General features: G+C 37.4%; 1 protein-coding gene across 6 annotated transcripts in view; it reads right to left on the bottom strand.

The window, feature by feature from the left end:
* Positions 1 to 25,863, bottom strand: part of ADAMTSL3 (ADAMTS like 3) — a 188,937-nt gene that overhangs the window by 149,288 nt on the left and 13,786 nt on the right. For all 6 annotated transcript variants that reach the window (XM_075506161.1, XM_075506157.1, XM_075506162.1 and 3 more), the window contains exon 3: positions 7,182 to 7,301. In XM_075506161.1, coding sequence (XP_075362276.1) covers positions 7,182 to 7,301 — 120 coding nt within the window. The remainder of the gene's footprint in view (positions 1 to 7,181; positions 7,302 to 25,863) is intronic.

Genomic DNA, 25,863 nt, shown 5'->3' with positions numbered 1-25,863 from the left:
AAAACCAAGGGCACTTTTAATATTGAAGTTTTCTGTTTTGATATAGACCAACCCCAAACTGAATAAACATTAATTGTGGCCCCAAAGATATGTCCAAGAAAAAAGGAAGAAAATAAGTATATCACAAAGTAATGTGTTTTGACAATTAAGTTCTATTTTCCATTAGTAGAAAGGATACTCCTGATTATTTCTCATTCAGTCCCTACAAACAGGTGTTTCCTCCAATCTGAATCTTCTTTCTACCCAGGTCAGTGGTCTCGGTCACATACTGTGTCCAAGCTGCTCTCAACTTCACTCTGAGCAGGGGTATATAGCAAAGCTTTATGCATCCCTGTATAGCCTTTTATCATCCATTAGAGCAGCCTCAGTATCTGTCCAGCGCTCAGCGGACCAAGAATAACAGAAACACCTGAAAGTTTATATCCATTCTCCTTTCTTCCTTGAGAAGTCATTTTGGGGGAGGAACCTGCAAATGAGGGGCTGCTTCTGCTACCTGGGAATCCTCTGCCAGCTGCTGAGGCCAGTATTATCACAGCCACAGAAGGACTAAGGATCCAGGCCAATGAGTTTTACCACAGAATTTAGTGGAATAGGATTACAGCCTCATAGCAGGTATTTGATCCAAATTGAAATGATATAAAGTCTGTTTTATGCAGAAATTGTGTTATTACAGATTCCCTGTGAAGGCACTTATCCTGCACAAGGTGAAGACCTACTGGCTTCTGTAAGTACAATTTACACGCAGAGACCTTTGGCAGGGTTGGGACTAGTGCAGTAATACAAAGAAACCAAGGAAGTCTGTAGTTCTTCATGCACAAAAAAAAACGTACAGCATGCAGCACTTCCACTGTTTTCTCTGAACAACAAAACCCTGAGCTTAAAATGTTAGTTGGTGCTTTAAGAAGTGCCACTTCCTCATTCGGTTTGCCAATACACAGAAGTATGCTAAAACAGTTTCCAGTTCACTAAGCAATCTATCACACACAAGAATATATCACTGATGATATAATTACTTGTGCATATGCTAGTCACACACTTCCAGCAAGCAATTAGCCTAAACAAAAGTATTGTTTGAATAGGATCATGCCTACTGACTTATGCAGTACCAGTCTCTGTAAGAGTAGTTTTGCCTGAAATTGTAAATGGTTTTCATTTGCTCTTAATCCCTGCCTCCTTTCCCCGCCTCCCACTCCAAATCAGAAACACATTTCACTTGATTACGGAGCTACTTTCCTTATCCAAGTAATATTAAAAAAAAAAAAAAAAAAAAAACAACTTCAAAATAGAGGTCCAAATTAAATCTGCGAACAGAAAATAAAGGTATCAAAAAAACAAGCAAAAGAATTGAAAATATTAGGGAGCACCTAACATCAACTTCAGTTAAATTTCCACAAAAGCACCAAATGATGCATCTTATCTTCACACAGCCTTACAAACACATGACTCTAAACTCTTTGAACATGATTTAAAACTCCTTATTAACATCTGTAGGATTAGTATGGAGTACCACAAACCTGACCTCCTAATTTGTTACTTACACAAGATGTCCCGGTTAAGAGAATGGTACTACTTGCAGGATTTGTCAGTGGAATTTGTGTTATTCTAACATCAGCACATTGGCTGAGTAGGGGCTGCAAGGTCAGTCCCTTACTCAGCTGAAGAGGACTATTTCTAATATAATACTGAAATTCAGGTAGCCAAGTATTAGCAGTTGCACCTCTGGTGCTTAGACAAAATTAAGTCTATCAGCTCACTCTCAGAATACACAAATGAATCCATCAGGAGTGTTTGTTGGTGGAAGGTTTGCATTGTAGAAAAGCACCTGAAATCGTTCATGCCCACTTGAGAACAACTTTTTTCATTCCAAAAAGAATCTTTAAATGAAGAGCTAGACATTAAGATTCGAGATGTTAAGTCTTTTTAATAGTTCTGAATGTTTCTTCAGGGTATCAACAAAAATGTCATGTCACAGTATAACACAAGTTTCTGGCTCCTTCTCAAAAGGAGAGTGTTTGAGCTTTATGTACTTGGGTAGCAGGCATGCCACTAACTACAAATCTTACTCCCTTCTCAGGATTAGAGCTTGTCTTCACTGATGTGTTAATTTGAAATAAGTTTGTCCCTTACATGACCCATCTGCAAGCCCAAAAATTTCTAGCTCCATTTCACTGGTGATTTACATGCAAACTAGTTGGCAATGGAATAAAAAGGCTCAGACTAGGAGCAGAAGCCAGCAAGCAGCTGATACTCAAAACCAGGCAGTGACTCACATACAGTTCCACAGGCAGACCAGAGAAGATGGCAATCATCAGCAGGTGGAGTGGGGAAAGCAGGTGAGAAATTGGTGAAAAAAGGCTGTCAGCCAGCTGGATCCATAAGACAACTTCTGTCCACATAATAGTTTACTTCATATGATATGAAAAACACAACAACCATGAGCATTTATTGCTGGCTGACTACAAATATAAAGGTGGAATAATAGGTTCCATCAGTTTATTTCTACATTCATTTTTGAAGTCATCCAGATCCTGGGTTCCACTGCCTTTTTTTAAATTAACACTTTAAATACCATGCTTCTTCCCCACCCGAAGAAGCAGACACCAAGCCAGAGTATTTCTCTTTGCAGAGGACAAGGCATATATCAGAATTTTTACTCTCCCAATTTTGGCATTCACTTTATAGCAGACTTTTCTAGCAAACCTAAAGAAAGACTAGTTATTAAAAGAACTGTAACAGCCTCAGCCTGTGTATTACAACTTGCACATCTAGTTGAAAACAGACTCACTGGTTTCTACCTTACCTCACATAGCTAAACACTCACAAGTCTGAAAGTGCAGATTTTCATTATTTTAAATGCTTGCTGAGCGGTTTCAAGATGTCCATATTTACCACTCTTCCTGACTACATTTTTTTAAAAAATATTTGTTTAGAAACACTACATTTCTTTGCCAGGATTGGACTACTTAGTGCCATATGTTTAATTCCAGAACCAGGGTGTCCTTGTTATGAGTTTAAACTGGTAAACATAATAAAATTTAGAAGGAGCAAGGTCAGCTAGAAAACTAACTGGTCAAGCAAACATTTTCTCACTTAAAAGAAGATAACCTCTGTTTCTTTTTTCTTTCCTTCCCCCCCCACCCCCACCCCCCCGCCCAAGAGCTTTCTCTTTCAGCCACCCAATCAAAGTGGAAAGGTACTTCAAACATACTCAGCCCAACCAAGTTTTCACTGCTGTCCTTGTTGGTGGTCTGTCATATGGAATGGTTTTAATACTTGGAAGCAATACCTTAAGTGTCAGAAAACAAGAACATTTTATTTCTGCAAGAAAGCTTTCCAGTACTACTAGTATTCTGGAAAAGAAAAAAAAATTCCTTGTAGTAGATTAAAAGGTGAAAAGCCAAAAGAAATCAGAAAGAAAACTAGGAAACTATTCCTTATGGCAAGGTTCAACTTATATCTCAAAGTTGGGGGAAGGGCTATTACTTATTTATTTATTTTAAAACTCATTCAAGAATGATAGGAGAGGGGCATATTTTTTTCAGTCTCAGATTTCTAATGGCAAATGAAGTCTTTGGCTATGCATCAAAATCTATTTGGTACTAAGTTAGATTTAAATTACATTGACTCAGTAGAATTTTAGAAATGCAGTCTGCCATGCACTGATGCAAGACATAGCTTGCTGAACAATGCAGGAGCTATAAGAAAATGCTCAATGTAAACATTTCTACGTTTCTGTTCTTTGGGAGCCCTCAAAAGTATTTGCTTTGAATCACTGTTTTTCTTTTTCCCTGAAGATAAAGCAGTAAATGTGTCAAAACTATAATGTACCATTCTATCCAGATGTCACCTCAGTGAATAAAGGTAGCAGTATCTAATCGGGTCTTATAAGGTGTTTTCTTCTGTAGTCATAGAGAGGGTAAAAAAGATATATTCACTTTTGAATTTTGAAAATACCTAGCCAAAGAATTTCATCTGCATGTAATTCTTAAGTACACACATAGCAAGTGAATATGCAAAGGAGTTAGCACAATCCTGTACAAAAATGAGAGCACAGTCCTGCCAGATTAAACCAGAACAAAATGTACTATCTTGCATGTACAACCTGAATCCATAATTTTGCTGGGCTAGAACAGAGTACAGTGTGTTCCCATTAATATTTACTCATCTTCCATTTCAAACTGTAAGCTCATCTTTTCAGATAGCAAATACTTTTGAATATTTAAGCAACAGCTAGTTCTATTTTACTGTGATTACTTACTAACAAAGGAATGAATGATCCTGATTAAACTGGCTCCCTGCTTGAAAAATATGACACACAACAGCCAAAGAAAACCCCTTTGAAACATTCCTGTGTTTGGAGGATGTAAGGAAACTAATCTTGGATCATGATGATGATGATGATGCTATATAAAAATAATATCCATCTATCCCAACAAACTGGAAATTTTATTGGCCTGGATATGAGGAACAGTGCAAGGCGGGGAAGCGCACACTAGGGAAGATACGGAAGGATCACTTTTCCTGCGAGGGTCTCGACATCTTTTTGGCTAGCCAAAAGAACAGAGGTTGTGACCCACCCTCTTCTCCCAGCCCTGTGCCACAGTCTTAGGAACCTCTCATCCCTTTTACCTATTCTGCTGCCTTCCACGAATACAGATGGAGGTATGATCTTCACAGTAGATCAGATAAGACCGATCTCTTGTTTTGCTGGGGTCAAGTGCACAAGGTTATTTCACTTTTCCAATTTTCAACTAAATTAATGTAACTTAGGTTGTACAGGAACACCAGGACTCTGTAGGGATGCCCACAGGACAATTCTGGTGTTCAGGGAAAAGGAAGGAATGTATTTCCCACAGGCCAGCACCCCTTCACAGTGGGGCAGGATAGAAAGTGAATTGCTAAAATTGAATTAAGGTGTGCAAGAAGATGCTACTGCATTTTTTTTTGTATTATGTGGCAACCTTCCTGTACTGATTCCATTTCTGTGTTGGATACATTAGGTAATTAAAAATGGCCTTTCAATGTATATACATTCCCCTCTTTTTATCCACCTGCATATCCTTATCACAACTACCACATATCAAGCCTATCCATACCAGCTTACAAAACTTCAAGAAATTATCTAATGAAGGATTTTCACCCTCTAAGACTTCCTTTGATTCATAGAGTAAATGTCATACAAAAGAGTAGCATGAAACACAGAAAACAAGAAAAATTCAAGTTTTCTGGCTCAGTTTGACCACATAAAATTGAGTTTTGTATAAAGATTTCAGCAAAAGCATAAGTAAATTATAACTGTACATTATTACAATCCAGTGATTAATGTCCTAGAAACTTAAGGAGAATAATCTTTCTATTTACTGAAGAATTCTTGGTTTACTTGCAGGAAGATAAACTAGAGATATAGATCAGTTCCCATCTGTATTCAATGTATTTATATTTTTTAATAAATAATGCTTGAGGACTGAATTTCCTTTCAAAAGAAGCTACTACTAATACAGTTGCTTTTATTTTCGACATTCTGATATTTTAGCACCGTTTTCAGTTCCAAGAATTCAAACTTAATTTTATACCGCTCACTAAGTGTCTGGGAAGAGCAGGCTTCAAAGCTGAATCACATTTGTGAAAGAACAGAAGCTGACCATATCCAGTTCAGATCCCAATGGAATTAATGGAAAACTTTCCATCAAATGGAATTGAGCTTGGAACTGGCTTCTGTATAGAGCTATGCTGGTATTTGAGGTTTGGGGGGGGGGGGGGGGGGGGGGCGGGGGGATTCATTTTGTTTTTTAATCAGCTATGCTATTCACATAGTCCAAACAGTCTATTCAAAGACTCAAACTATCCCTCTGTTATATTTGATTTATCATCTTCTCTAAAATGTGCTCCATTTAATGGAAACTATTTTGATCAAAGTATATAACCTCTACAGTGTTTTTCAACTACTGTCATTAAATGCAGCCTGAGTTGCAGCTGCATTTTACTGTCCTGTAAGTTATTGCTTTCCCAGGTGTTTGGTCCAGAGGACATCTTATCCAAGTGCCTTTTCTGTTGATAATCAAGACCCTCTAGGGTAGCAAAAGTATGAATTATTGTAAACATATTTCAACTAAATTCAAATAATTTACAGTAGCTCAGCATACTTTCTATTGTATCTTTTCTGCTTCCTTTTGTCTTCCTAAAAAGATACTCGATCAAAAGCTTTAATAAACTCATCTCAGTTCTCTTCAGAGTAGTGATGAGCAAACTACTTTTCTCAAAATGGCTCCTGCAAGGAGACCGTCTTTCAAAATAAAGCTGCCAATCACTTGAGAGAACCACACCTTGTGACTGCAGGGCAAGTTTGGCTCTTCTCTCACTTTTACAGGGAGTATTTCCTAACAAATTCCCGCCTCTTACATTAAGAAATGTACTGTAAGTGTCTATGAATGTAATTCAGACTGTTTTGATGTGAAGTTCAACTGACTTCTGGAACACATTGTGTTATGAGTAAATTTCCACAGCATGCCACACATTTCCTAGGTTTACTTTAGATCTTTTGCCAAGATTAACAGCATTTCTTTCATGTTGCTTTCTTTACATTTATATCTATATTCCATGTTTAACAATGTTTCTATGGGTCTGGAGAAAGCATTAAAGATCTTTAACTTTAAAATACATAATTTGTTGCTTTCTAAACACTCTGCTTCATCCATTATTACACTTTGCATTTGTTTCTTTATAATTCACTCAACCTTCCCTTCTGAAAACTTCATGAACTAATAAAATGTGCTGACTTTTCACAAGCTGGGAAATGCAAGATCTGCCTTATACTGATTTAACCATGAAATAAAACAATTTAGGATAGGGCAAACAATTCACAGAAAGGACAACGACCTCTAATTCTACACATTTTACAGAACTAACTATAAACACCTATTAACACATCTCTAAAACATTTTTGCTTTCATCTCTACTACATCCTATTAAGATTTTCTATACGTGGTTTTGATCTATTATTTCTACAATTAAGTGCCTTAATTTTCATTTCGTACAGTGTGTTACCATTCAATTTGCTATAAATTTGATGTGTCTTCAAAAGATAACACACACTTTGTATCTTAATTTGTTTCATAGTAATCTATATCTCAGAGTTACATGAATGTGACAATCTCTATCTTTTTCACATATGGCATACTGACCTGGTCATCATAACGGTAAGTGAGGAATTGTTCCCCCGTGGTATCCTCAAGAAAACTCCCCTGCGGAGAAAGTGCAAACTCAGGCAAGAAGTATGCACCTTGGGATTGTTCTGCTCTTGTCTGTAAGAGATTCAGAAAGATCACATTGCAGCTACTACAACCACAAGTCAAAATTTTAAAAAACTCTATGCATATAATTACAAAGACTAGACACAAACTTCTGGGAAAAAAAAAAGTCATGATTTTCAGGCACAGTATTTCTGGGTGGATACTTTGCTATAGAGGTCTGTGACAAGGATATGCCAAATGCTTACAGGGGTCCAAAACCAAACAAGATGCCTCAACAGCAGAATCAAAAAGATATTAAACAAAAAGATACCATCTCTGGCTTATCAACCATCACTGTTGAAAACCACACTGGAAAAGCAACATTAAGCTACACTTTCTTTTTCCTTATACACTTCACTAGACAGTTACTGGCTGCTGCAGACAACAGACATTTGGTTAAATACAGTATATCTACACTTACAGGAAGATACAAAGACAGAATCATATTATAACTCAGCTTGGAAGACATCTTGAGAGCTCATCTAGTCCAGCCTCCTCAAAGTAGGGTAACCTATGAAACCATGATACTGAATTACTTTCCTACCCTGCAGGAAGATATTACTTCAAAGAAGAAATCAGAAGGGAGCGGGGAATGGCTGGAGCGAACACCCGGCAGTGGTCCACATTAGTTCTGTATGCTATTCACAATCGGTGAAGAGCATTTGAGAACAGATTGGGAGAGGCAGAAAGGCCCATTTCGAGCTACAAAGGAGCTAATTCTGTCAAAATCAGAGTCAGTATCTCCATCTGGGCTGTCTGACACCTAGGTCCTTATGAGACAAATGGCTTTTGCTTAACTGATCTATGCATGTTCAGTAATCATAACACACCTGAAATGTGCTAGATATGCTGAACACACGCTGGCTGAACACCCTGTCATTTCATTGTAGGTCTAAAGTATCCCAGATACATAGCAAATGTACTACACAGGCTCTATGTCCTTATTCCTACTACATTGTAACTCTACCCTGAGAAGCTAATTGGTTTGCATACTTGAGAAAACGAGCAATCATCTTTTGAATGCAGAATATTGAGTCCAGCTGTGGTAGGGGGAGAGCAGAAAGGGCAAGGAAATGAAAATTACCTTCCAAAAGGTTGAAACCTTTCAAGGAAGAAAACAAGGCCTGAAATGTACAAGTTACTGCTGGACATTTCCCAATGAGTCAACTTAACAAATGGGGTTTCATTAAATTGTTTGTTTTATTTTGACATATACATAGCAATTTTACAGGAAAGCTAGCAGTTGCCATCAACCAGTTTCCAGACTGTTGGCTAAAACTGTACCAAATATAGGTATGTAATCTCAGTGCCAGATAACTAGAGAATTCGAAAGTAATCCACATAATTTAACCAATTTGCAGTGGAAAAGGAAGGCAAGACCTTCTGCAGTTTCTCTCTTGCAGTAAGTTCACTTTCTGAAGCTCACAGCTTATCTCATAAAAAGGAGATGACATGTCATTTGCAGTATGGGTCTGGAGAAGCTTACGTTGCTTTTGCTTGCTCTGTTCTGCGAAGAAGAAGCTGTCAGCTTCTCAGACTGTAAACCCCATCATTCGTGACAGCATTAGATTAACATACTTGTTTTAAATCAAGCAATCCTCATATAAACTAGAAATAGCTTGCAAAGGACATGTCTAGACTAGGGTAAAAGGTCATATGTTAGCATGCAAGACTGAACAAGATTTTAAAGAGCATTTTTTCATCAGGCCTGCATAATAGTAATTTATGTTCACATCATGTTATCACGACGTTTCCATAAAGCCTATTATAGCAGTGGTCTCACTTGTACACTTTAGCCAACTGACTTTATTTATGCAGAATTAAATCATAAAATATGGAGAATAAATCTACATTTGATAACAATAGTTTCCCCATAAAGCAACCAAGAGAGGTCCATAGTTATGCTTCATGCTGGATCCAAACTGGCTGCAGCCGATGCAAACCTTGACATGTTAAGTATAACCGAGACATGAAACTAGCTGACATAATCTGGCATTTTTCCCCACTGGTTTCAATGGGCTATCGATAGATCCTATGTGAGGGAATACGGCAATGATGTAATCCTATGATTTCAGCACAGGACTAATGGATAAGAGATAAGCATTCTAAATCTGGAGTGGCCTGGGTTAAAGTACTTAATATTTCTACCTCAGTTTCCCCAGGTGCAAAACAATCACAACACCAACTGACCTACATTAATGGTGTAATGTAAAGTTTAGTTTATATTTGTAAAATACTTTGGAAAAGAACAGTGTTAAGTTCTAGTGATTTAGAACAATATTTTTGAAAGAGCTGCCTAATTTACAGACAGAAGAGAATCCAAATTACCCCACCACACTTCTTAGATAAATGTATATATCACACTGTTGCCTAATTTCCCATAAACAAATTTGTCAGTAGGATATGTAGCGATTAATTTGCTTGTGTTTCTCATCTTTATAAGCTAAATATTTAAAACAGAAAGTCTTTGGACATTCATCAGTATTATGCTTTGAATATGAAAGATGCCAATATTTGAAGCTGAAATAACAATTTAATAAATATAACATGAAAAACTAAGGGCTTCTCTCACACATCCAATTTCCGTATTAAAAGCTAATGAGCAGCTAGCCACTGGAGAAGCAGAAGAATGCTTGCTAGATTATGGCAAGCAAAATCTGGCTTCCAAGCATGGAAAAATTCAGTGTAAAAGATGAATGTTTTAGAAGGTTACACAGGAGGTTACAGTGGAAACTGATCTGCTAACTACAGCAATAGGTACTGCTACCTACCTAGTATAACTAAAGTAAGGAAAAATGCAGCAAAACATTTAATTAAAAATAAAAATCTACTAAGAACACACTGTGAGCTGTCGTGGCAAACCGATGTTGAAGCCAAGTCATTACAGCTGATAAACCACCCAAATCAAGAAGTCCATTAAAAAAATCAAAGCTTCAAATGCTCAAAGAACTCTTTTGTATCAACTCATCAAAGCAGCAGAAAAACTTTTTTTTCCCTCTAGATATAGGTACCTTCACACAAGAAGCATGTGTCGAATGCACTTTCATTCATACGTTGTACTTAACACAAAACGTACTGTTTCTACTTAGCCCACTTTATTCCCCACTGAGGAATCTACCAATGTTCCTTGTGAGGCTTTTATATTTCTATGGGCACTTTTGCTTAAACGTAATTCAAATTTCACAGTCTGTGGGTTTATAGTATATTTGGGATCATCTCTGAATGACTTAACTAATCCAATATAAATTCATGTTTTAAACTAAAGACTGCAAGTGCAAGTTTCAGAAAACAATTACATTTCATGCTAGTGTTTTAAGTCTGTTTAATGGCCAGTTTAATGTTAATAGCCTTAAGTTAAATGTGTCAAATTACAAGTACACTTAAGATTTAGAACAGGCATTTTAAACTAGCTTTTATGATCTTAAGCATATGAAGACAGTAGAAGGTGATAATGTAGCCAAACCAGGTATAATAATAATCACTGCATAAAATTCATTGAAATTAATATATCAGGTAGCAAGGAAGTGTGTACTACCGTACTGACAAAGAAGAAAGTTTAGAAGTTGGAAACAGATTGGTGTTTGAAAATCTTTCTACGTATCAGTTAATCGGTACATGTAACTTATTAGTCAGAAACTGAAAAAAATAACATCTTCCATGCCACATCATTCTACCTATGTGATCAAGGAGAACTATCCTGATAAGCAGATAATGTATGTAGGTTCTGGAAAGTGCAAAATGGTACTGTTCTTATTCAAAGTCTTATGCTTTGAGCACAGCTTTGATCTCAGGTTGTGATTGCTTCCTCACTCATCACTCCCCACCTGGGTGCTTAAAGACTAAATTACTCTTCCACTTTCAATTCAGAACACAAAATAAATAGCTTATATCCAAGCCTCTGGTTTTTAGATCTCACTCCACCGAGAGTTGCATGTTGTCATTTTTACTGCTGCCTGATTTCATTGCTCTGTATACTACTCTGACTAGAAGCATCTGCCCAAGTTGAAGTTGCTGGATTTGGGGATTTTATATTTTATTTTATTACTGAAAGTAAGAGGGATGATTACTGAGTGCTTCCCAGCCAATGCTGACATTAGCAACTAGCGTGGCCAAGTAGGACTGAATCAGCAGACAAAAATGGTGTGCAGGACCGAATGCCCACATAAAGCACATCTGAAGGAGAGGGGCTTATTTTAAACTAGGTCTAGTCAATCCTATAGACTGAATATCTCTTAGTGACTGAAGCACAGTAGGTGTGTTGCTGGAGCACACCTTCTAGCTCAGTCTGACCCAAACAGAATCTCGTTAACACACTCTGAAACAACTACACAACACAAACTACTTTAACTGCTCTTTTTTTCCTTGATACCCAGGATTCATATTAACTATTGCCATCCAACTTACTTGCAATTATCAAATCAGAGCAATCACTAAAACATAGCGTTTCCCTGTGACTAAAAATTACAAATATTAATCATTGGTCATTCCTTCCAAGGTTCAGATTAACAATTTCATCCAAGGATTTAAACTGTTATTGTAATTTCAGATAAATTTAAAAATGTAGTTTAGTCTACAATTCTCGGGGATCATTTGATACAAAGGCTATGACAAAGTTCAACCGAATCTCATAATAACATGCCACTATTCTATTTAAGCATAGCCACCAGGAGACTGGAAAGTAATTGTTCCATATTTATATATAAACAGCAGCAGCTTTAGAAAGTGAGCTTTCTGCTAAGTCTGACTTGTGAAGGCCAAGAAGATGAGAAAACAGAGATGGAATGTCTCAAAGAAATTACTTGAACATAATTAGAAATAAAACACTAATCTTTCAGGTACAGAGGAATTTTTAATTTTAGAATTTCTTGGCACCAAGAACCACATTAAGAGAAAAACAAGAAGTATGCTCTTATGCACACTTCTTAATGCAATCGGCATTACCTAGACTTAAATCAGTCATTCCCTAACTAAGCCTGCGTGCTTGCTAAAATTGGAAGCATAATGAGAACAAACTGTTTTGTGTAATGAAGAAGATGAAAACTTCAAAATTATCTATTTTAAATGACAAAGATGATAAATTACCACACTCTCCCTCAATATCTTGTTTGTAAAAAGAGGAACAAACAAAAGATAAAGGTCCACTCACCTAAAGCTTTATAGTTATGCACAACTGCACTATCCTGTCCAAAGTAAATTCTATAAAAAAAAAGACCAGCACAGTGAAAGCAGTTTGCTTCCCATAGTTTTGTGGCTTTTTTATTAGTTCTTGTTGGAAGGGGAAAATTGGGCAGGGTCTTGAGAGTGTTAGTTTCCAAAATCGCTGTTTTAGGGAAAAAGATGGGAAAAGCAGATAAAGTGAGAAAAACTATCTGCATTCTTAATGACTTGTAAATACATGTTTGTCGGATTAATATGCATGGCAAGTCCAATCATATACCAAAATGTGTGCCTTCCGATTTAATTCAAGTTAAATATCTGTCTACCAAGTTGCTGTAGCATATGATTTACGCCCCAGGGAAGTAATATACCAGCTAAGTAGCAGTTCAGTTTAATGGATTTTCAAGGACTCTAGTACAAAAATGTTAGATAGAGCATAGCACTCCAGCTTCATCACAACATGAAGAAGTGTATTAGCAGATAAACAAAATCACATTAACAGTTCAGAACTTCAGATATCTCCAGAGCAAGCAGTTCTGCTGAATAAATATCTAGTAAGACTCAGATTAGCTTTTGTCATGGCCAAGATTTACAAAAACAACTTCCTAATGCTAGATGCCCTGAAACATTTAAAGACCCTGATTTAAAGTGAACTGAGTTTCCACAGAAGCTGCCAGCAGCTCAGCATTTCTGGAGATCAGGCCAATTATTTAATTATTAATAATAAACTAAGAGGCCAGCATTTCAAACCAGAATTAAACTATAAACGTCATTTCTTCTAAAAAAAGAAAAAGGACTCAGCTGAACTGATGAAAGCCAAGCACTTCTTCAGAAAAGAACCCTGAAACACTGAACATGACTGTCAGATTTCATCAGGGAAGTAACAAGTGAGATGACGAGACAACATGAAAGACTGAACCAAAAGTTCTTCCAGGGACAGAACTCAAGTGTGTGACTCAAGGACTGTTTTTCCGTGGCGCATGCTCTGTATTAAAGGCAGACTTCAGACCTGTCTGATTTAAGCCCAAATCTAATGATTTTTCCTCTCATCTCTCATTCTAGACCTGTTTAGAACATGTAGAAATAAAAGAAGCTTGGGAAAATGTGCCTGTAATTTGAAGATACACATAAAGATAGGCAAAAGACATAGATAGGTAAGTATTTTGCGTAAGCCACCTATTTATGACACAGTAAAATGCTATCAGCAAGCAACTTAGAAACTGAAAGATCAACTATTGCTTGAATAGCGTCTACTATTGAAAATGGAATTTAAGCTGTAACTACTATCATATTCACAACTGCAAGAAAGCAACTGCCTACATCATCTCTGCTGCTCAAACCCTGTGCCCATTCAAGCACTAGGAGTCATTCCTCTGACTTGAATGTGCTTAAGATCATGTCATCAAAACAATAGCATTCAGTCTAAACCTTTTTTCATGCTGTAGATTTGTACAACTTAACGCCAACATTGAACACAAGAAGGATAATGGAGATTATTTTGGTTTTAAATTAAGATGCTATCTTTCAGTCTTTTCAAAAGGACATTTCTGCTAAAATTTTTCTTGATTAAATGTAAATACATTTTCTTTGGCATAGCTTGGGCTGCAGACTGAGATCAACACATTTTGAAAATCTTTTTCTGTACCTTCTAAAACCTATACTAGTGATTAAGCTTTTGGATATTTATCAACAAATACTTATGTTTTCTCTTGCTATGGTCTGGCTAAAAGATTAAACTTTTCACTGAAAGGCTGCAGTAGTATTTAGCCAAAATCTCATTTAATTTCAAAACCCAGCTTAAATATCAACTGTTTCATATTTCCAAAAGAAATATGAACCCTGGAGTTTTCCTTCTTCCAATGAAGCTGCTTCTAAACTCTGTGTTAGGCAGACTTTGCCTCCTTTCCAAAGGATCAATTTGATGTGCCCAATATTTGTTTTTAAATGAGTTGCACAAGTAGACCAAAGTTGCTCCCAGTGATATCAATGGCAAAGTTCCCACCAACATCCTTACAGAACCAGGGTCCAAATACATCTGCAGAACAACATCCCTTGCAATACAAACACTTACTATTAGGACTGTGAATAACGCTAGATATTCAATGCTCTCTAGCTTTGCATAAATAAGAGCCAAGGTGAAAAATACAGCACTCAGATGAGACAACCCTAGAGCAGATCATTTCCAATTATTGTCAGAAAGTTAGTGACTGTGGATCAGATTCTGCTCTCAAAATATGCAATGCCCAATTATTTCCCTAAGTCTTTAGTTTAGCCTTGGGGGAATGGGCACAACAATATTTAGAGCCAATGTAAAAGCAATTTTATAGCATATGGATAAAACATATACTATAAAATTTAGGTATTACTATTACCACTGAGAGTAGAGTTTCACGTACCAAGTGTACAAGCCTGTTCTTAAGAACAAGAAAAAAGGCTTGCAAAGATATGGATTTACCAGTAGGAAGAGAAGAAACTAGATAACAAAAAACCCCAGTAATTTTAATCCCTGTCCTCTGATTTCCTGCCACAGTGGTGATACTACTTATATTCCCGGCACAGTGGGATGCCTACTTTCTGTCTCCTTACAGATGCTGAGAAGCTGCATTAAGTATGCCAGTGGCATCGGCGTCGAAAGGCTGAGCGGAGCTGGCAGTATGGTGAGGAGGGACTGTACCTGCTCTATGGAGGGAAAGGAATTCATTCTTGAACCCCTATCTCCTGTATGTACAGCTTGACTGCTCCATCGCATTTTTCTGTTTCTTTACTTGTTTATGGGTTTTATCTAAAGGTCTTGTTCAACATTTTATCTTAAATAAAGCACTGCCTTACGATAACATGAAATTCTAACAACGGCTTCGAATGGTGAAGGAAGATTCTACCTGCATGTTCTCTGAGGCTTGGTGCTTTGGGGGCACGGGGAGTGGTTGGGGTATTTTTACACCTTTTTTTAAAAAAAAGATTGAAGTTTTACTAAAATCCTCTTGATGAACATTCCTCTGTGCCTAAAACAGTGAAATGGAAGGAATATCTTGTTAAAAAAATCTGGAAATGAGACAGAAAATACTATTTCATTAAAACCTCTTTTTAAAGTCTTGCAAGCAAAACAGACACAGGTGACTGAAGTCTTTAAAAAGATTTTTTTTATCCCTTCTTTCACCATATGTTCCACTATTCTAAACAAAACCCTCTTTTTATTCTTTATTTAGTAACCTAATAATTGTTAAAATTCTTGTCATAAATCAAGTCCTTTCAGCATTACTGGAGCATATTCTCATGGAACTCTATTTATCTCTTATTCAGTGAAGGTTTCTAAGGGTCCTTATGATCTCCATACAAAAAATATGCTACAATAGTACTGTCAGCATCCTTAGCAAAGAAACCAGGATAATCTGTAATAGTTTTTTAAAGTTTTGTTACAGTGTCCTTTATCATGAACACCATATGGTGAAAGATTTTTTTTTTTTTGCTAAACTGACAAGTTGCTAAAAACTGGACTCATTTGCAAGAAACAAATGGACAATCTTGCTTATCTATCTATGGAGATGATTGCAGCTCCAGTAACATACTGGAGGAGACTGGAAGCACAATCTTTGAGGAACAGCAGATTTATTTACAAAAGGCAAGAAAAGAGCATAGTTTAAAGGCTACGTAGGATCACTGTCAGAGGCAGTGGAATTATAAAGCCCAACAAATCAAGACACGCACTGAATGAAGATTCCTATTGCTTAAGGAGCAAAAGAAAGAACAAAATGAAATGAGAAAGGATATAGTGCGATTCCTTCAGTGAGCAGTAGGAGCCTCTGTCATGGAGAGGCAAGACACCTTAGTAGCTTTGGCGGGCCATGTATTAACATAGGCCTTTGGATTACTCGGTAACAGAAAAAAAGTGATGATTGCGGGCCACATGAGATGGATGAGAGGCTGTAGCAGGCTATGGGCTGCAGATGCCTAATCCTTTACTAGTGAGGCAAATGGCACCCAATAGGCTTGCAAGAGCAACATCACCCTTTAATAAATTACTTCCTTCTCATCCCCTTCCCCAGTATCCAGACTGGATAATTGCTGTAATAATACTAAAGAAAGCATAAAAGAAAGGTGTGAATGCTCCCAGGTAACCGAGAGTTGCATCTAAATGGGAAGCCTCCTAAAAGCTAACATAAAGCAAGAATTTTGGGCAGGTGAAACTTCATGGCACCATTTTGTAAGCAATTCGGCATGTCACTTGCAAAACGCCCCTTTGTTTTCATTTGGCTGCAGTGACGCGCCCACACTGATGTGACTGCAGGATTCGGGATTTAAGGAACAATATCCTCAGTCAGATACGACCAACTTTTCTACATGCAGGTTTAAATACACCAAGGAAGACAATACAGGTGGCTAGCAATTCACATATTTATATGTGAGCAAAATGGGACCTAGCACATTGTTGGGTACGGCAAAAAAATTTGTTAGCCACTATCAGATAAATAGCCTACCGATGAGAGAAAGTAGGATACAAGAATTTACACAAGACTTAGTTCCTATACAGTAAATTATACAGAGTTAGAAAATACACTTAGTTATTACATAGTATAGTACTATAAGTACTGTTCATCAAGAGATCTCATATGGCTCAAAGTTGTCATTATCCTCCTTTTACAATGGTGCTCTCAGGAGAGTCTGGCTAAGAATGACACGGGACTCCTGACTCAGATTTTCCCAATTCTTTTTAATTTAAATTATAACCTTAATGTTATTAATGTTATGTTAGTGTGATTATTTGTATTTCATTTCCTTTCGAGTTTTTTCTTTAATCGTGATATAATTTGAACTGACATAGTAACATGCTTTTCATATACTTCAGTTGAAATTGTGCCTAAGGGCAGTGAAATTCTCATCCATAAGCTGCGTAAGGAAAAAAACTCTGGCACTCAGAAGCCAAACACCTGCTAGAACTAGTGGCGGATCCAGATTTTTAAGAGAATTCCTGTTGCATAATGAAAACACAAAGAAGGGAAATGTGTGGGGCAATGGAATGGTATTAAAACCACGGCACTTAGCAAAAAAAAAAAAGAATCCTAAGCCACTATATACTTCAGAGCTAAATACTGAAGATCTTTACATTAAAGATGTTCACAAATGCAATTATAAACAGAGACTTTTGTAATGTGGGGAAGGCTGAACAGTGACTCTTTATTGTATATTGCAGGGCATTGCCATGCCTTTCATTGCTAATGACAGAGTTCTCTCCGTGCCCTCAGTCTCAGTACATCTGCTTCTGACTCAGGTGGCAGGGGAAAATTGGCAAGTATTCAGCCTAAAAAAAGCCTGCCCTAGCACTAGTAATTTTTCTTCATTTCATACTGTTTATGCAGCGTTGTCATCAGCGACAGCATGGTGTTTATCATGAACTGAACAGGTAGATTAAATGTATGGAATTGCTCTGCTACTGTAAATTACTACAAATTCTCATAACAGAAATAGACCTGGAAACAGGCAAACTCTCAGCCACCAAGAACTGGAATAATTTCTCAATAAGAAAATACATCTTTGGTGCAACCCTTTTGAAGATCAAATAGCCCAAAAGTCAAGTAGGAGAACCAAAAGAGCATGCAACTAAGCAACTTTGACAGATTAGGAAGATATAAAGTTTCTGACAATCAACATCTACCATCAAAAAACTTCGCAATGAACGAAACCTTCAGAGAGTCCCGTGAATACCATGTAAACAGGTATAATCCAGTAATATGAAGAATAAGGTGGCAAGATTCCTCTTCAGAGACGAGTCAAATCAGCTTACTCTAGGATACATAAATATCCCTCTAAAAAAGGATATACTTACATCATACACACAAAGGTCACTCAGCTACACTAAAATAACTAAAACTAAAATAACACAAGACGCAAGAACAATCTTTATTGATCAGTGGTGTTTGCTGACCTACTTCAGTGACTTCCACAAAGAATAAATATGCATATATAAAGCTGTGTAAAGGCTTGTGTATGTACAGATTGACAGAGCGAAATTGCTTAAGTAAATGGAGAACTGACCTCAGTGGCACCAGTACTTCTCTTGTACGTTCCAAAGGCACTAACATGACCTGCATGACACAGGCGACAGAACTGGGTGAGGAAATTTCTGCAGCAAGTTTAAAATAGGAAACATTTTCTAAAAGATTCAGTCAGTTTCGAGTATATCAAGGAAAAGTATATATATTTCGAGTATATCAAGGAAAAATATATAAATACATAATATATATATTATTTCCACATTTAACTACCTTCATTGCTAAAATTCTGTATGTTTTTGCTCTAAACTTGCCTAACTTCTGATCTAAGCCTTTGGATGGGCCTGTAGGGGTTTTTTTGTGCTGTATTACACTGTTCTTTATTATCATAAATAATTTTCTCCCTTTTCCTCAAACAAGATGGGAAAGGTGGTGTGTGGTAGCCTAACAGCACCCACGAATGACCAAAATACTTATAAACACGCTCCTGGTACTGCTGTCCCATGGAATAGGAGAGCTTGAGCTAACACTGTTCTTCATCCACCTTTTTCAGCAGAGCACTGAGAGCACCTGCTACCATCTTGTCAACATATCTTCAAAGAGGGGCTGGGGGTGGGGGATGTCCCGAAATTCTAGTTACAAAGACAGACCCCCCTGAACAAGAGTGTAAATAATCAAAATGGTTCTCTTCCCTGTTACCTCTAGCTGATGAATCCTTGCTCACCTGAAAGAAATTAGACTGTAGAGAATGCCACAGCCAGATGTTCACTCTCAGGCTAACTTATGATTTACAACAGCTCAGTACATGAATGTGTCTAACACATGGTGAGGAAAACGTGATTTTTCCACTGTTAGTTTTCCACCATTTCTGATAATTCTAGTGATATTAACCCAGTTCTTCATCTATTCTTCTTTCTCCGTTGCAGTAAGTCCCTTTGCAGGGTTTATGGACTGAGCAGCCTAGCACATTGACTCGGTCAGGCACATTTTCACAATAAGGAAGCAGTTAAATGGTCATGGCTCTGCTGTAGGAATGTTGGTTTAAGGCTATTAATAAGGCACATGAGGTGAATGCCTTTCAGCCAAGCACCCTCCACATGCGCACACCTGTTTCAGCATGATTTTAAAGAGAAATTCCCGAAAGAAACTGTTCACAGCACACAGTCTCTAAGTCTCAAATGCATTTTTGCAAATACTGTAGAGCTTTTAAGCTTTTTGTGCTTTACTGATGTCAGGAATACTGATACACCAACCACCAGGTAAAGCGTGCTACTTCCTAGGAAGCCATTTTTCCCTAAGAAATTATCTTTGTCTTATTAGCATCTCTGTTATTGTCATCTAGCACTTTGAGATTATTGCCACTGACTTCCAGTATCTTGATTGTTCCCGCCTGATCTTCTGCTGGTGAAATGCTTTCCCTGACCCAGGCCCGCTGTTCAAACACTGCAACTCACTTCTCCAAGCATGCATCCATACTGTTACATACTTAATTTAGCCCCATTTAAATCTCAGCTTAACTATTCCCTCAGTCCAGTGATGCCAGTCTTGACATCTTTGATCCACCCATTTTCTCATTTCCTCTTAATTTTGGGGGGGAGAGAGGGTGGTGGTTCTCCAAGTGTACTTTGCCTTTGTTTCTTGCCAGTGAAAGCACCTGAAGAAGGACAATGTTTTAACTGTGTGTTGTATTGAGTGAGACACACTGCCCAGCATTAACAAAGCAAAGGCTGACTAGAAAAAAGTCAAGAAGTGAACAAAAAAGCAAATAATGTAAAAAAAGAAGCAGAAGCACCCCCCAAAAAGCAAAGTCTCCAAATCAGAAAAGACCAAATATGAAAGAGGACCTACCATTAATCTGAAGATTGTCCCCTTCCTGGTCACAATTCATCTACTAGCATTAACTGACAGTATTTCACATGTACACTTACTAATAAGCCACTACTGAGATAACTATGCTTTAGCAGTAAAAAACCAGAGCAATTAAAAGCTCACACAACAGGCACTGTAGGCATCTGTTCACTGACACTGTTAAGACTAATGGTCATTAGTTTAATGACTCTCATTTTTGTTCTTCTACATGATGTGTACAGTAATGCTGGAGAACTGATATGGTGAAGGGGAAAGGGTTCTTATTGAGGTGAGAAAAGATAAACACAGGATCTGCTGCTGGAAAGAATGAAATAAATCTTCTGAATGAACCGGAATTGCTGAAATGTTAAAAGACACAGCTGAGCAAGTCAGACATAAAATGAAAATAGAAACTGCTAATTCAGAACAGGATGCCTGCTCCAATCAGGATAGTTTCACCACTACAACTTTATCACCCATCTTCCATGACCAGCAAAGAAATTTCATTAAGCAGTTTTAAAATGATCCAGGTGATTACAGAAAGACACTCAATGAACATGACAACAAAAAAGGGACGAAGAATGGAGAACACTGAATAACATCTGTAATTCAAAGGCAAGACATTCTCTAGTGTTTTGGAATTTAAGAAGTTGATGCTCTCTTAAATACTCTGCATTTTCTTTTTAAATATTTTAAGCACCAAGTGTCTTCACTGTGACTGATCTCACTAACATACCATTTTTAACCCTCTAATGGTCTATATTTCAAATACAACCAGTAGCAAGTGTAAGTGACTAAAACAGGTATCACAGAAGGACCATTGAAAGATAGGCCATGTGATTATATTCCTCGTCACCCATCTTGTATTCTCATTCGAACAGCTGAAGTTGAGTGAATTGCTTCACTATGCGTGCATTACTCTGGGAACTTGGCTGCCATATCCACAATATGTGATTTGCCAATACATACCACCTGCATTCTGAGGGAACGGAAGACCTTCCTGTGGAGGAATATCTTCCCATCCTGTGTGGGTGTACAGAAGCAAATGTGTACGTACAATGGATAGCTCCCAGGACAGATGAACTGAGACATGTCATAAGTCATGCATTGCTTTCCAGTAATGATTATCTTTCTACAGGAAATCTAACAGAATAATTTTACTCCTTCAGAATACCACATTGGAGTTTATGACGGCATAGCAGATGGCTAGTAAGACAAATTGTCTTGTTTCCTTCTCTTTTCTAGCAGTTTGAAGAATCTAACTGTAGGGGGTGATAACTTTTCAGCATATACCTAGTTACTGGCATTTCACTGAATCTACTGGCAACTAAAAATTAGACACACAACTGAACACTAAGTAGAGGCTGCAGTCAAGCTACTGAAAAACCCTCCTACCTTGACCAATACAGGAAAGCTTGTGGAGGGACTGACTCTTATCGTCGCTGCTGGTACAATCAAATCTCTTAACGCATTTGTCTTGCATGTAAAATCAGCAATTAGCTCTAAGTGACATAGACATCTTTTAGAAAGCGAGTAGTTCAGCCTCCCCTGCTTCAGCAAAGTGGAAAACACCACTATTTTTCTCGGAAGTAGGACAGCTACTAAGGAACAGCTTTTCAAAAGCAGCTTTTATATACTGAATTCTGAAAGAATATAGATAATCTTGGTTGTCCACTTGACCTTGTCTTTTGAAAAGCAGTCATGCCTCTTACAGGACAAGGGATACTCCACTCACTACTTTTAAAAACAGCAAGGGCAAGGGGAAATGCAGACTTCCCAATACGTGCCTGATTTCTAACCAACAGTGCAAAATCACCTATTTTTGCATATCTAGCAGCTTCTCTTTTACTGCTACCATTTGCATGTAAGGTTAAACAGAATTTTTGACAGCAGAGTTTAATTTTAAAGATTTACAGAAGGGCGCTATTCCTACAGAATATTTTTCAACTATTCCTGAGCACTTTTGGATGGATCTGTGGCAATAACCTCCCCTGAATTTTCTTATCCGCAGTCAGCTCTTAGTTTGCCAGTACAAGCTAATGTGAGCTAGGAGGCCAACCCTAACAGTTCAATATCTAAAGCTTTAGCATGGTTCCAGATTCTCATATGTTTGTCTTTAGCATTCTAAGACTTTTCAAAATACAGACAGGATCCAAGAACAATGGACTGTGCAAAGGCAGGGAAATAAATTCATCCGCCCTTTTATTTAATTGCAGAGGATTCCTTTTGCCCTATGTATCTATGACTTCTCAGACTAAAGACAACCATGACACTAGAAACTACTGAAGCTAGAACCTACACAATCTAGTGAATTTGCAAACAGTGGTGTGAAATACTGTGCTCTTATTGATTCAGTTGGTCTATTCTTATCCTGCATAATTATACATCTCTTCATATTCTCCACTGCTTTACAAATTGTAAACAATAAGATAGCCTCACTCTCACAGTTAAGCTGTGCTGAAGTTAACTGTGGCAGTAATCCTATTTTCATTTGCACTTTTTATAGGCCTGGCTTCCTCTGCACTCTATACAGAGTAAAATGTTATTATATGAAGCCTAAACAGCATCCATTTTAAATAGCAAGACCCGAATATAAATCTTAACCTGTGTATTTCTCTGCAAGTTTGGCTGTACTTGGAATTATCAGTCCAGAACATCTCTATTTCAGAGCCCAGTCCTTTCTGCCAAGAGAGATGTTCTTTTATCCTGATTATAGTGAAAAAAGCCAACTTGCTGGCCTGACTCAGGCTGTAATTATTCTGTGCCTTTATACAAGCTTTTTATAGTTCCTGGTAGAAAGGCTGAAGGGAATCCTACACATCCACACAAGGTCTGAAATTTGTTGCCCTCTTGCAGAAAACCATCCAAAAATGACTGAATGAGATTTGTCCCTTCCCTATATGCTTTTCCTTTCTTAGAGTTCAGATGATGCATGCAGCAATTTCCCTCATTTTGTGTTACTCCAGCTTTAGTAAGAGGAAGGGCTGACTGCAAATTGTTCTATAAAAAATACAACCAATTTCTCAAAAAAGCCTGATTACCTACTTAAATAAAATCCTCAAAGAAGCAACTACACACTTTAAAAGGAAGTATGGGACAATAATAAAATCTCCAAGTCAAAATGCCTATGCCAAGAAGATTTAATATGGTCTCTCAATCTCAAAATAAGCCCAAACTATTCATTCCTGCCATTTACAAACATAGAATCATTCCAAATTGCCTAAAAGCCATAAGAATCCAAACCAATCACCAGCATTTCACAGATTAATCAAATGCCTTATGCAGACTGGGAAAACACAGGGCTGTGCTGCCCTCCTGTTTTTGCTCCTTCAGCATCAAGCCAAAACCTGATACCTATTCTAAATCAATATGTTCCGTACTACTGCTTCCTGGGAGGCACGGGGCTGAAGACATGCAGGAAAGGGAGAGCCTTTCTCCCAGTTCTTTACAAGGTATAAAAATTACATTTTAAAATTCCAGTAACATAACAGAAAACTTGCACTTAACTTGCACTTAAATCCTCAAATCTACTGTGAGTGGACAAATAGAAAAACAGGACACCCCACTTAAATAAATATTCCACCTACTACTACTACTACTACTACTATTTTTCTCCTCTCATGTATATGAAAAAACAGCCAATTTGTACTATTTTCAGAATAATATTCAAGGAACAAAGGAAGTTATGTAGAGCACATTTTAAATAAAGTCAAAATATAGAAACCAAATTCAACTTCAGTTGAGAAATGTTTTAAAGAAATTAAAGTTAATAGAATAAACCCTTCTCTGTAAATCTCTTCTTACAATTTCCTTTAGTTAAAGATAACAACATATTGGATTTAAGTCCATACATAACATATCAAATGCTTTTTTTTTTTTTTTACAGAGGATCTATTCATAGCAGCTTGTATTTGCAACATATGCAGCAAATTATACTATTAAACACTTAATCCTAATAAAGTTTAAATTTCACCCCTAACAATAAAGCTTGCACAAATCTTGCTATACTTGAAATAGGATTCTAGAAATAACCAATAAAAGTCATAGGTAGCTATCATGACAATTAATAATTGAACATTTGAGATGTAAAGTTAGCTGTTTACATTGAAATGTTCTGATGAAATATTAAGAATAATTATGAATATTTTTTTCAATTAGTAAATAAAAAAACATAAACCTTAACAAGGTATAGGAAAATAACGGATAGGTGAGAGCCCTGTGAGTGAGTTTACACATCTCTGAAAAATGCGAGCTCTTATGTGCCCTCTGTAGCAGTCATGAATGGCCTGATCCCGTTGAGAGGCCTTTGCAACTCCAGCACCTTGCAGAAGAGCCGAGTACCACACCAACCCTCACGCAAATCCACAGAGAGAGAAAAATTCCTACTGCAGCAGAGATCCTCTGGTACTAACAGCCCATATAAACAGCATAGGCTGCTAGGGCAGGCCTCCAAAAAGAAGAATGGGCGTAGATGAGCTACACCAGCAGTTTAAAAGCTGAACAGACCTTAACCAGTATGGAGGAGCAGAACTTAACAAGTATCGACGCAAATGCCTCTACAAAGAGTAATAATAGTTTCTGAAGCGAGATCCATTAGAATCAAGCATGTCCCCACCAATCTAAGTTTTATTTCAATTCAAGCGCTCCATATATTATGTCTGAGCTATCTAATGTTAATTATGCAGCTCTGAACAGGATTTTCTTCTAAGCTATTTTATTAAAAGAGCCAATTCCAACACAAAAGATAGATCAGGGAAGCAGGTCCCCATTTTACGAGACCAATCACGCCACTGCAAGCCCCAGTTCAAGCTGATATTCAGCCTAGCAAGCTGCATCACCCTTCAACATGAAACATCATTCCTCATTTTTCTGGACCCATGTTCTCATTTAGCTGTGCAAAAAGATCTGATCGTGTCTACTTTCTCAACTAAGAATAACACCAGGGTAAATCATTGTATATTGTTTCATACAGCACCCCTGCAACTCATATGCAGAGAAGAGTCCATCAGGAACCTGTAGCTAACACTTAATTCAGACTAAAACTCAACTAAAGACAATCTCAGTCTGCCTGAGACTTTGTTAGTGCAGTTACATACACTATACATGCACATATTTCCATAGAGCATACATACAGGAATAAAGTCTAAAACTTTAGCAGTGAATTCAGGCTTTCGACATTGCACACCCCCACGTAAAAAGGGGAATTACATTTTTTTAGGGGTGTTAAATGCTCCTTTTAAAAAAAAGTGCTAGCTTTTCTCTGCAGGCAAAGGCATATACACTTTGACAGGTACTAGGTACTTTTGATTTAACTTGAAGAAGCAGATGTAATCTCAGAATAATGTCTAACTCTTTCAAACCCAACCGTAGACACTGGAAATATCACCAAGAATTTGAGTCCTTCATCACAAGGACAGGTTAATGGAACTAGACGTGCCTCATATCACTTGGGGAATCACATTATTATAAAAATTAGTAAACTGCTTAAGTAGCATGGAACAATTTCAGGAAGGGGTTCAGAGCAGTCGGATTTTGAGAAGAGCTGGGGAAGAACTAGCAGGTGCAAGGATGTTGTACCAGAA

This window comes from Mycteria americana, chromosome 6, assembly GCF_035582795.1.
Source record: "Mycteria americana isolate JAX WOST 10 ecotype Jacksonville Zoo and Gardens chromosome 6, USCA_MyAme_1.0, whole genome shotgun sequence".
NCBI classification, from domain to species: Eukaryota; Metazoa; Chordata; class Aves; order Ciconiiformes; family Ciconiidae; genus Mycteria; species Mycteria americana.
Note: the sequence above shows the minus strand (reverse complement) of the source record. Positions and strands in the feature narration are given on the sequence as shown.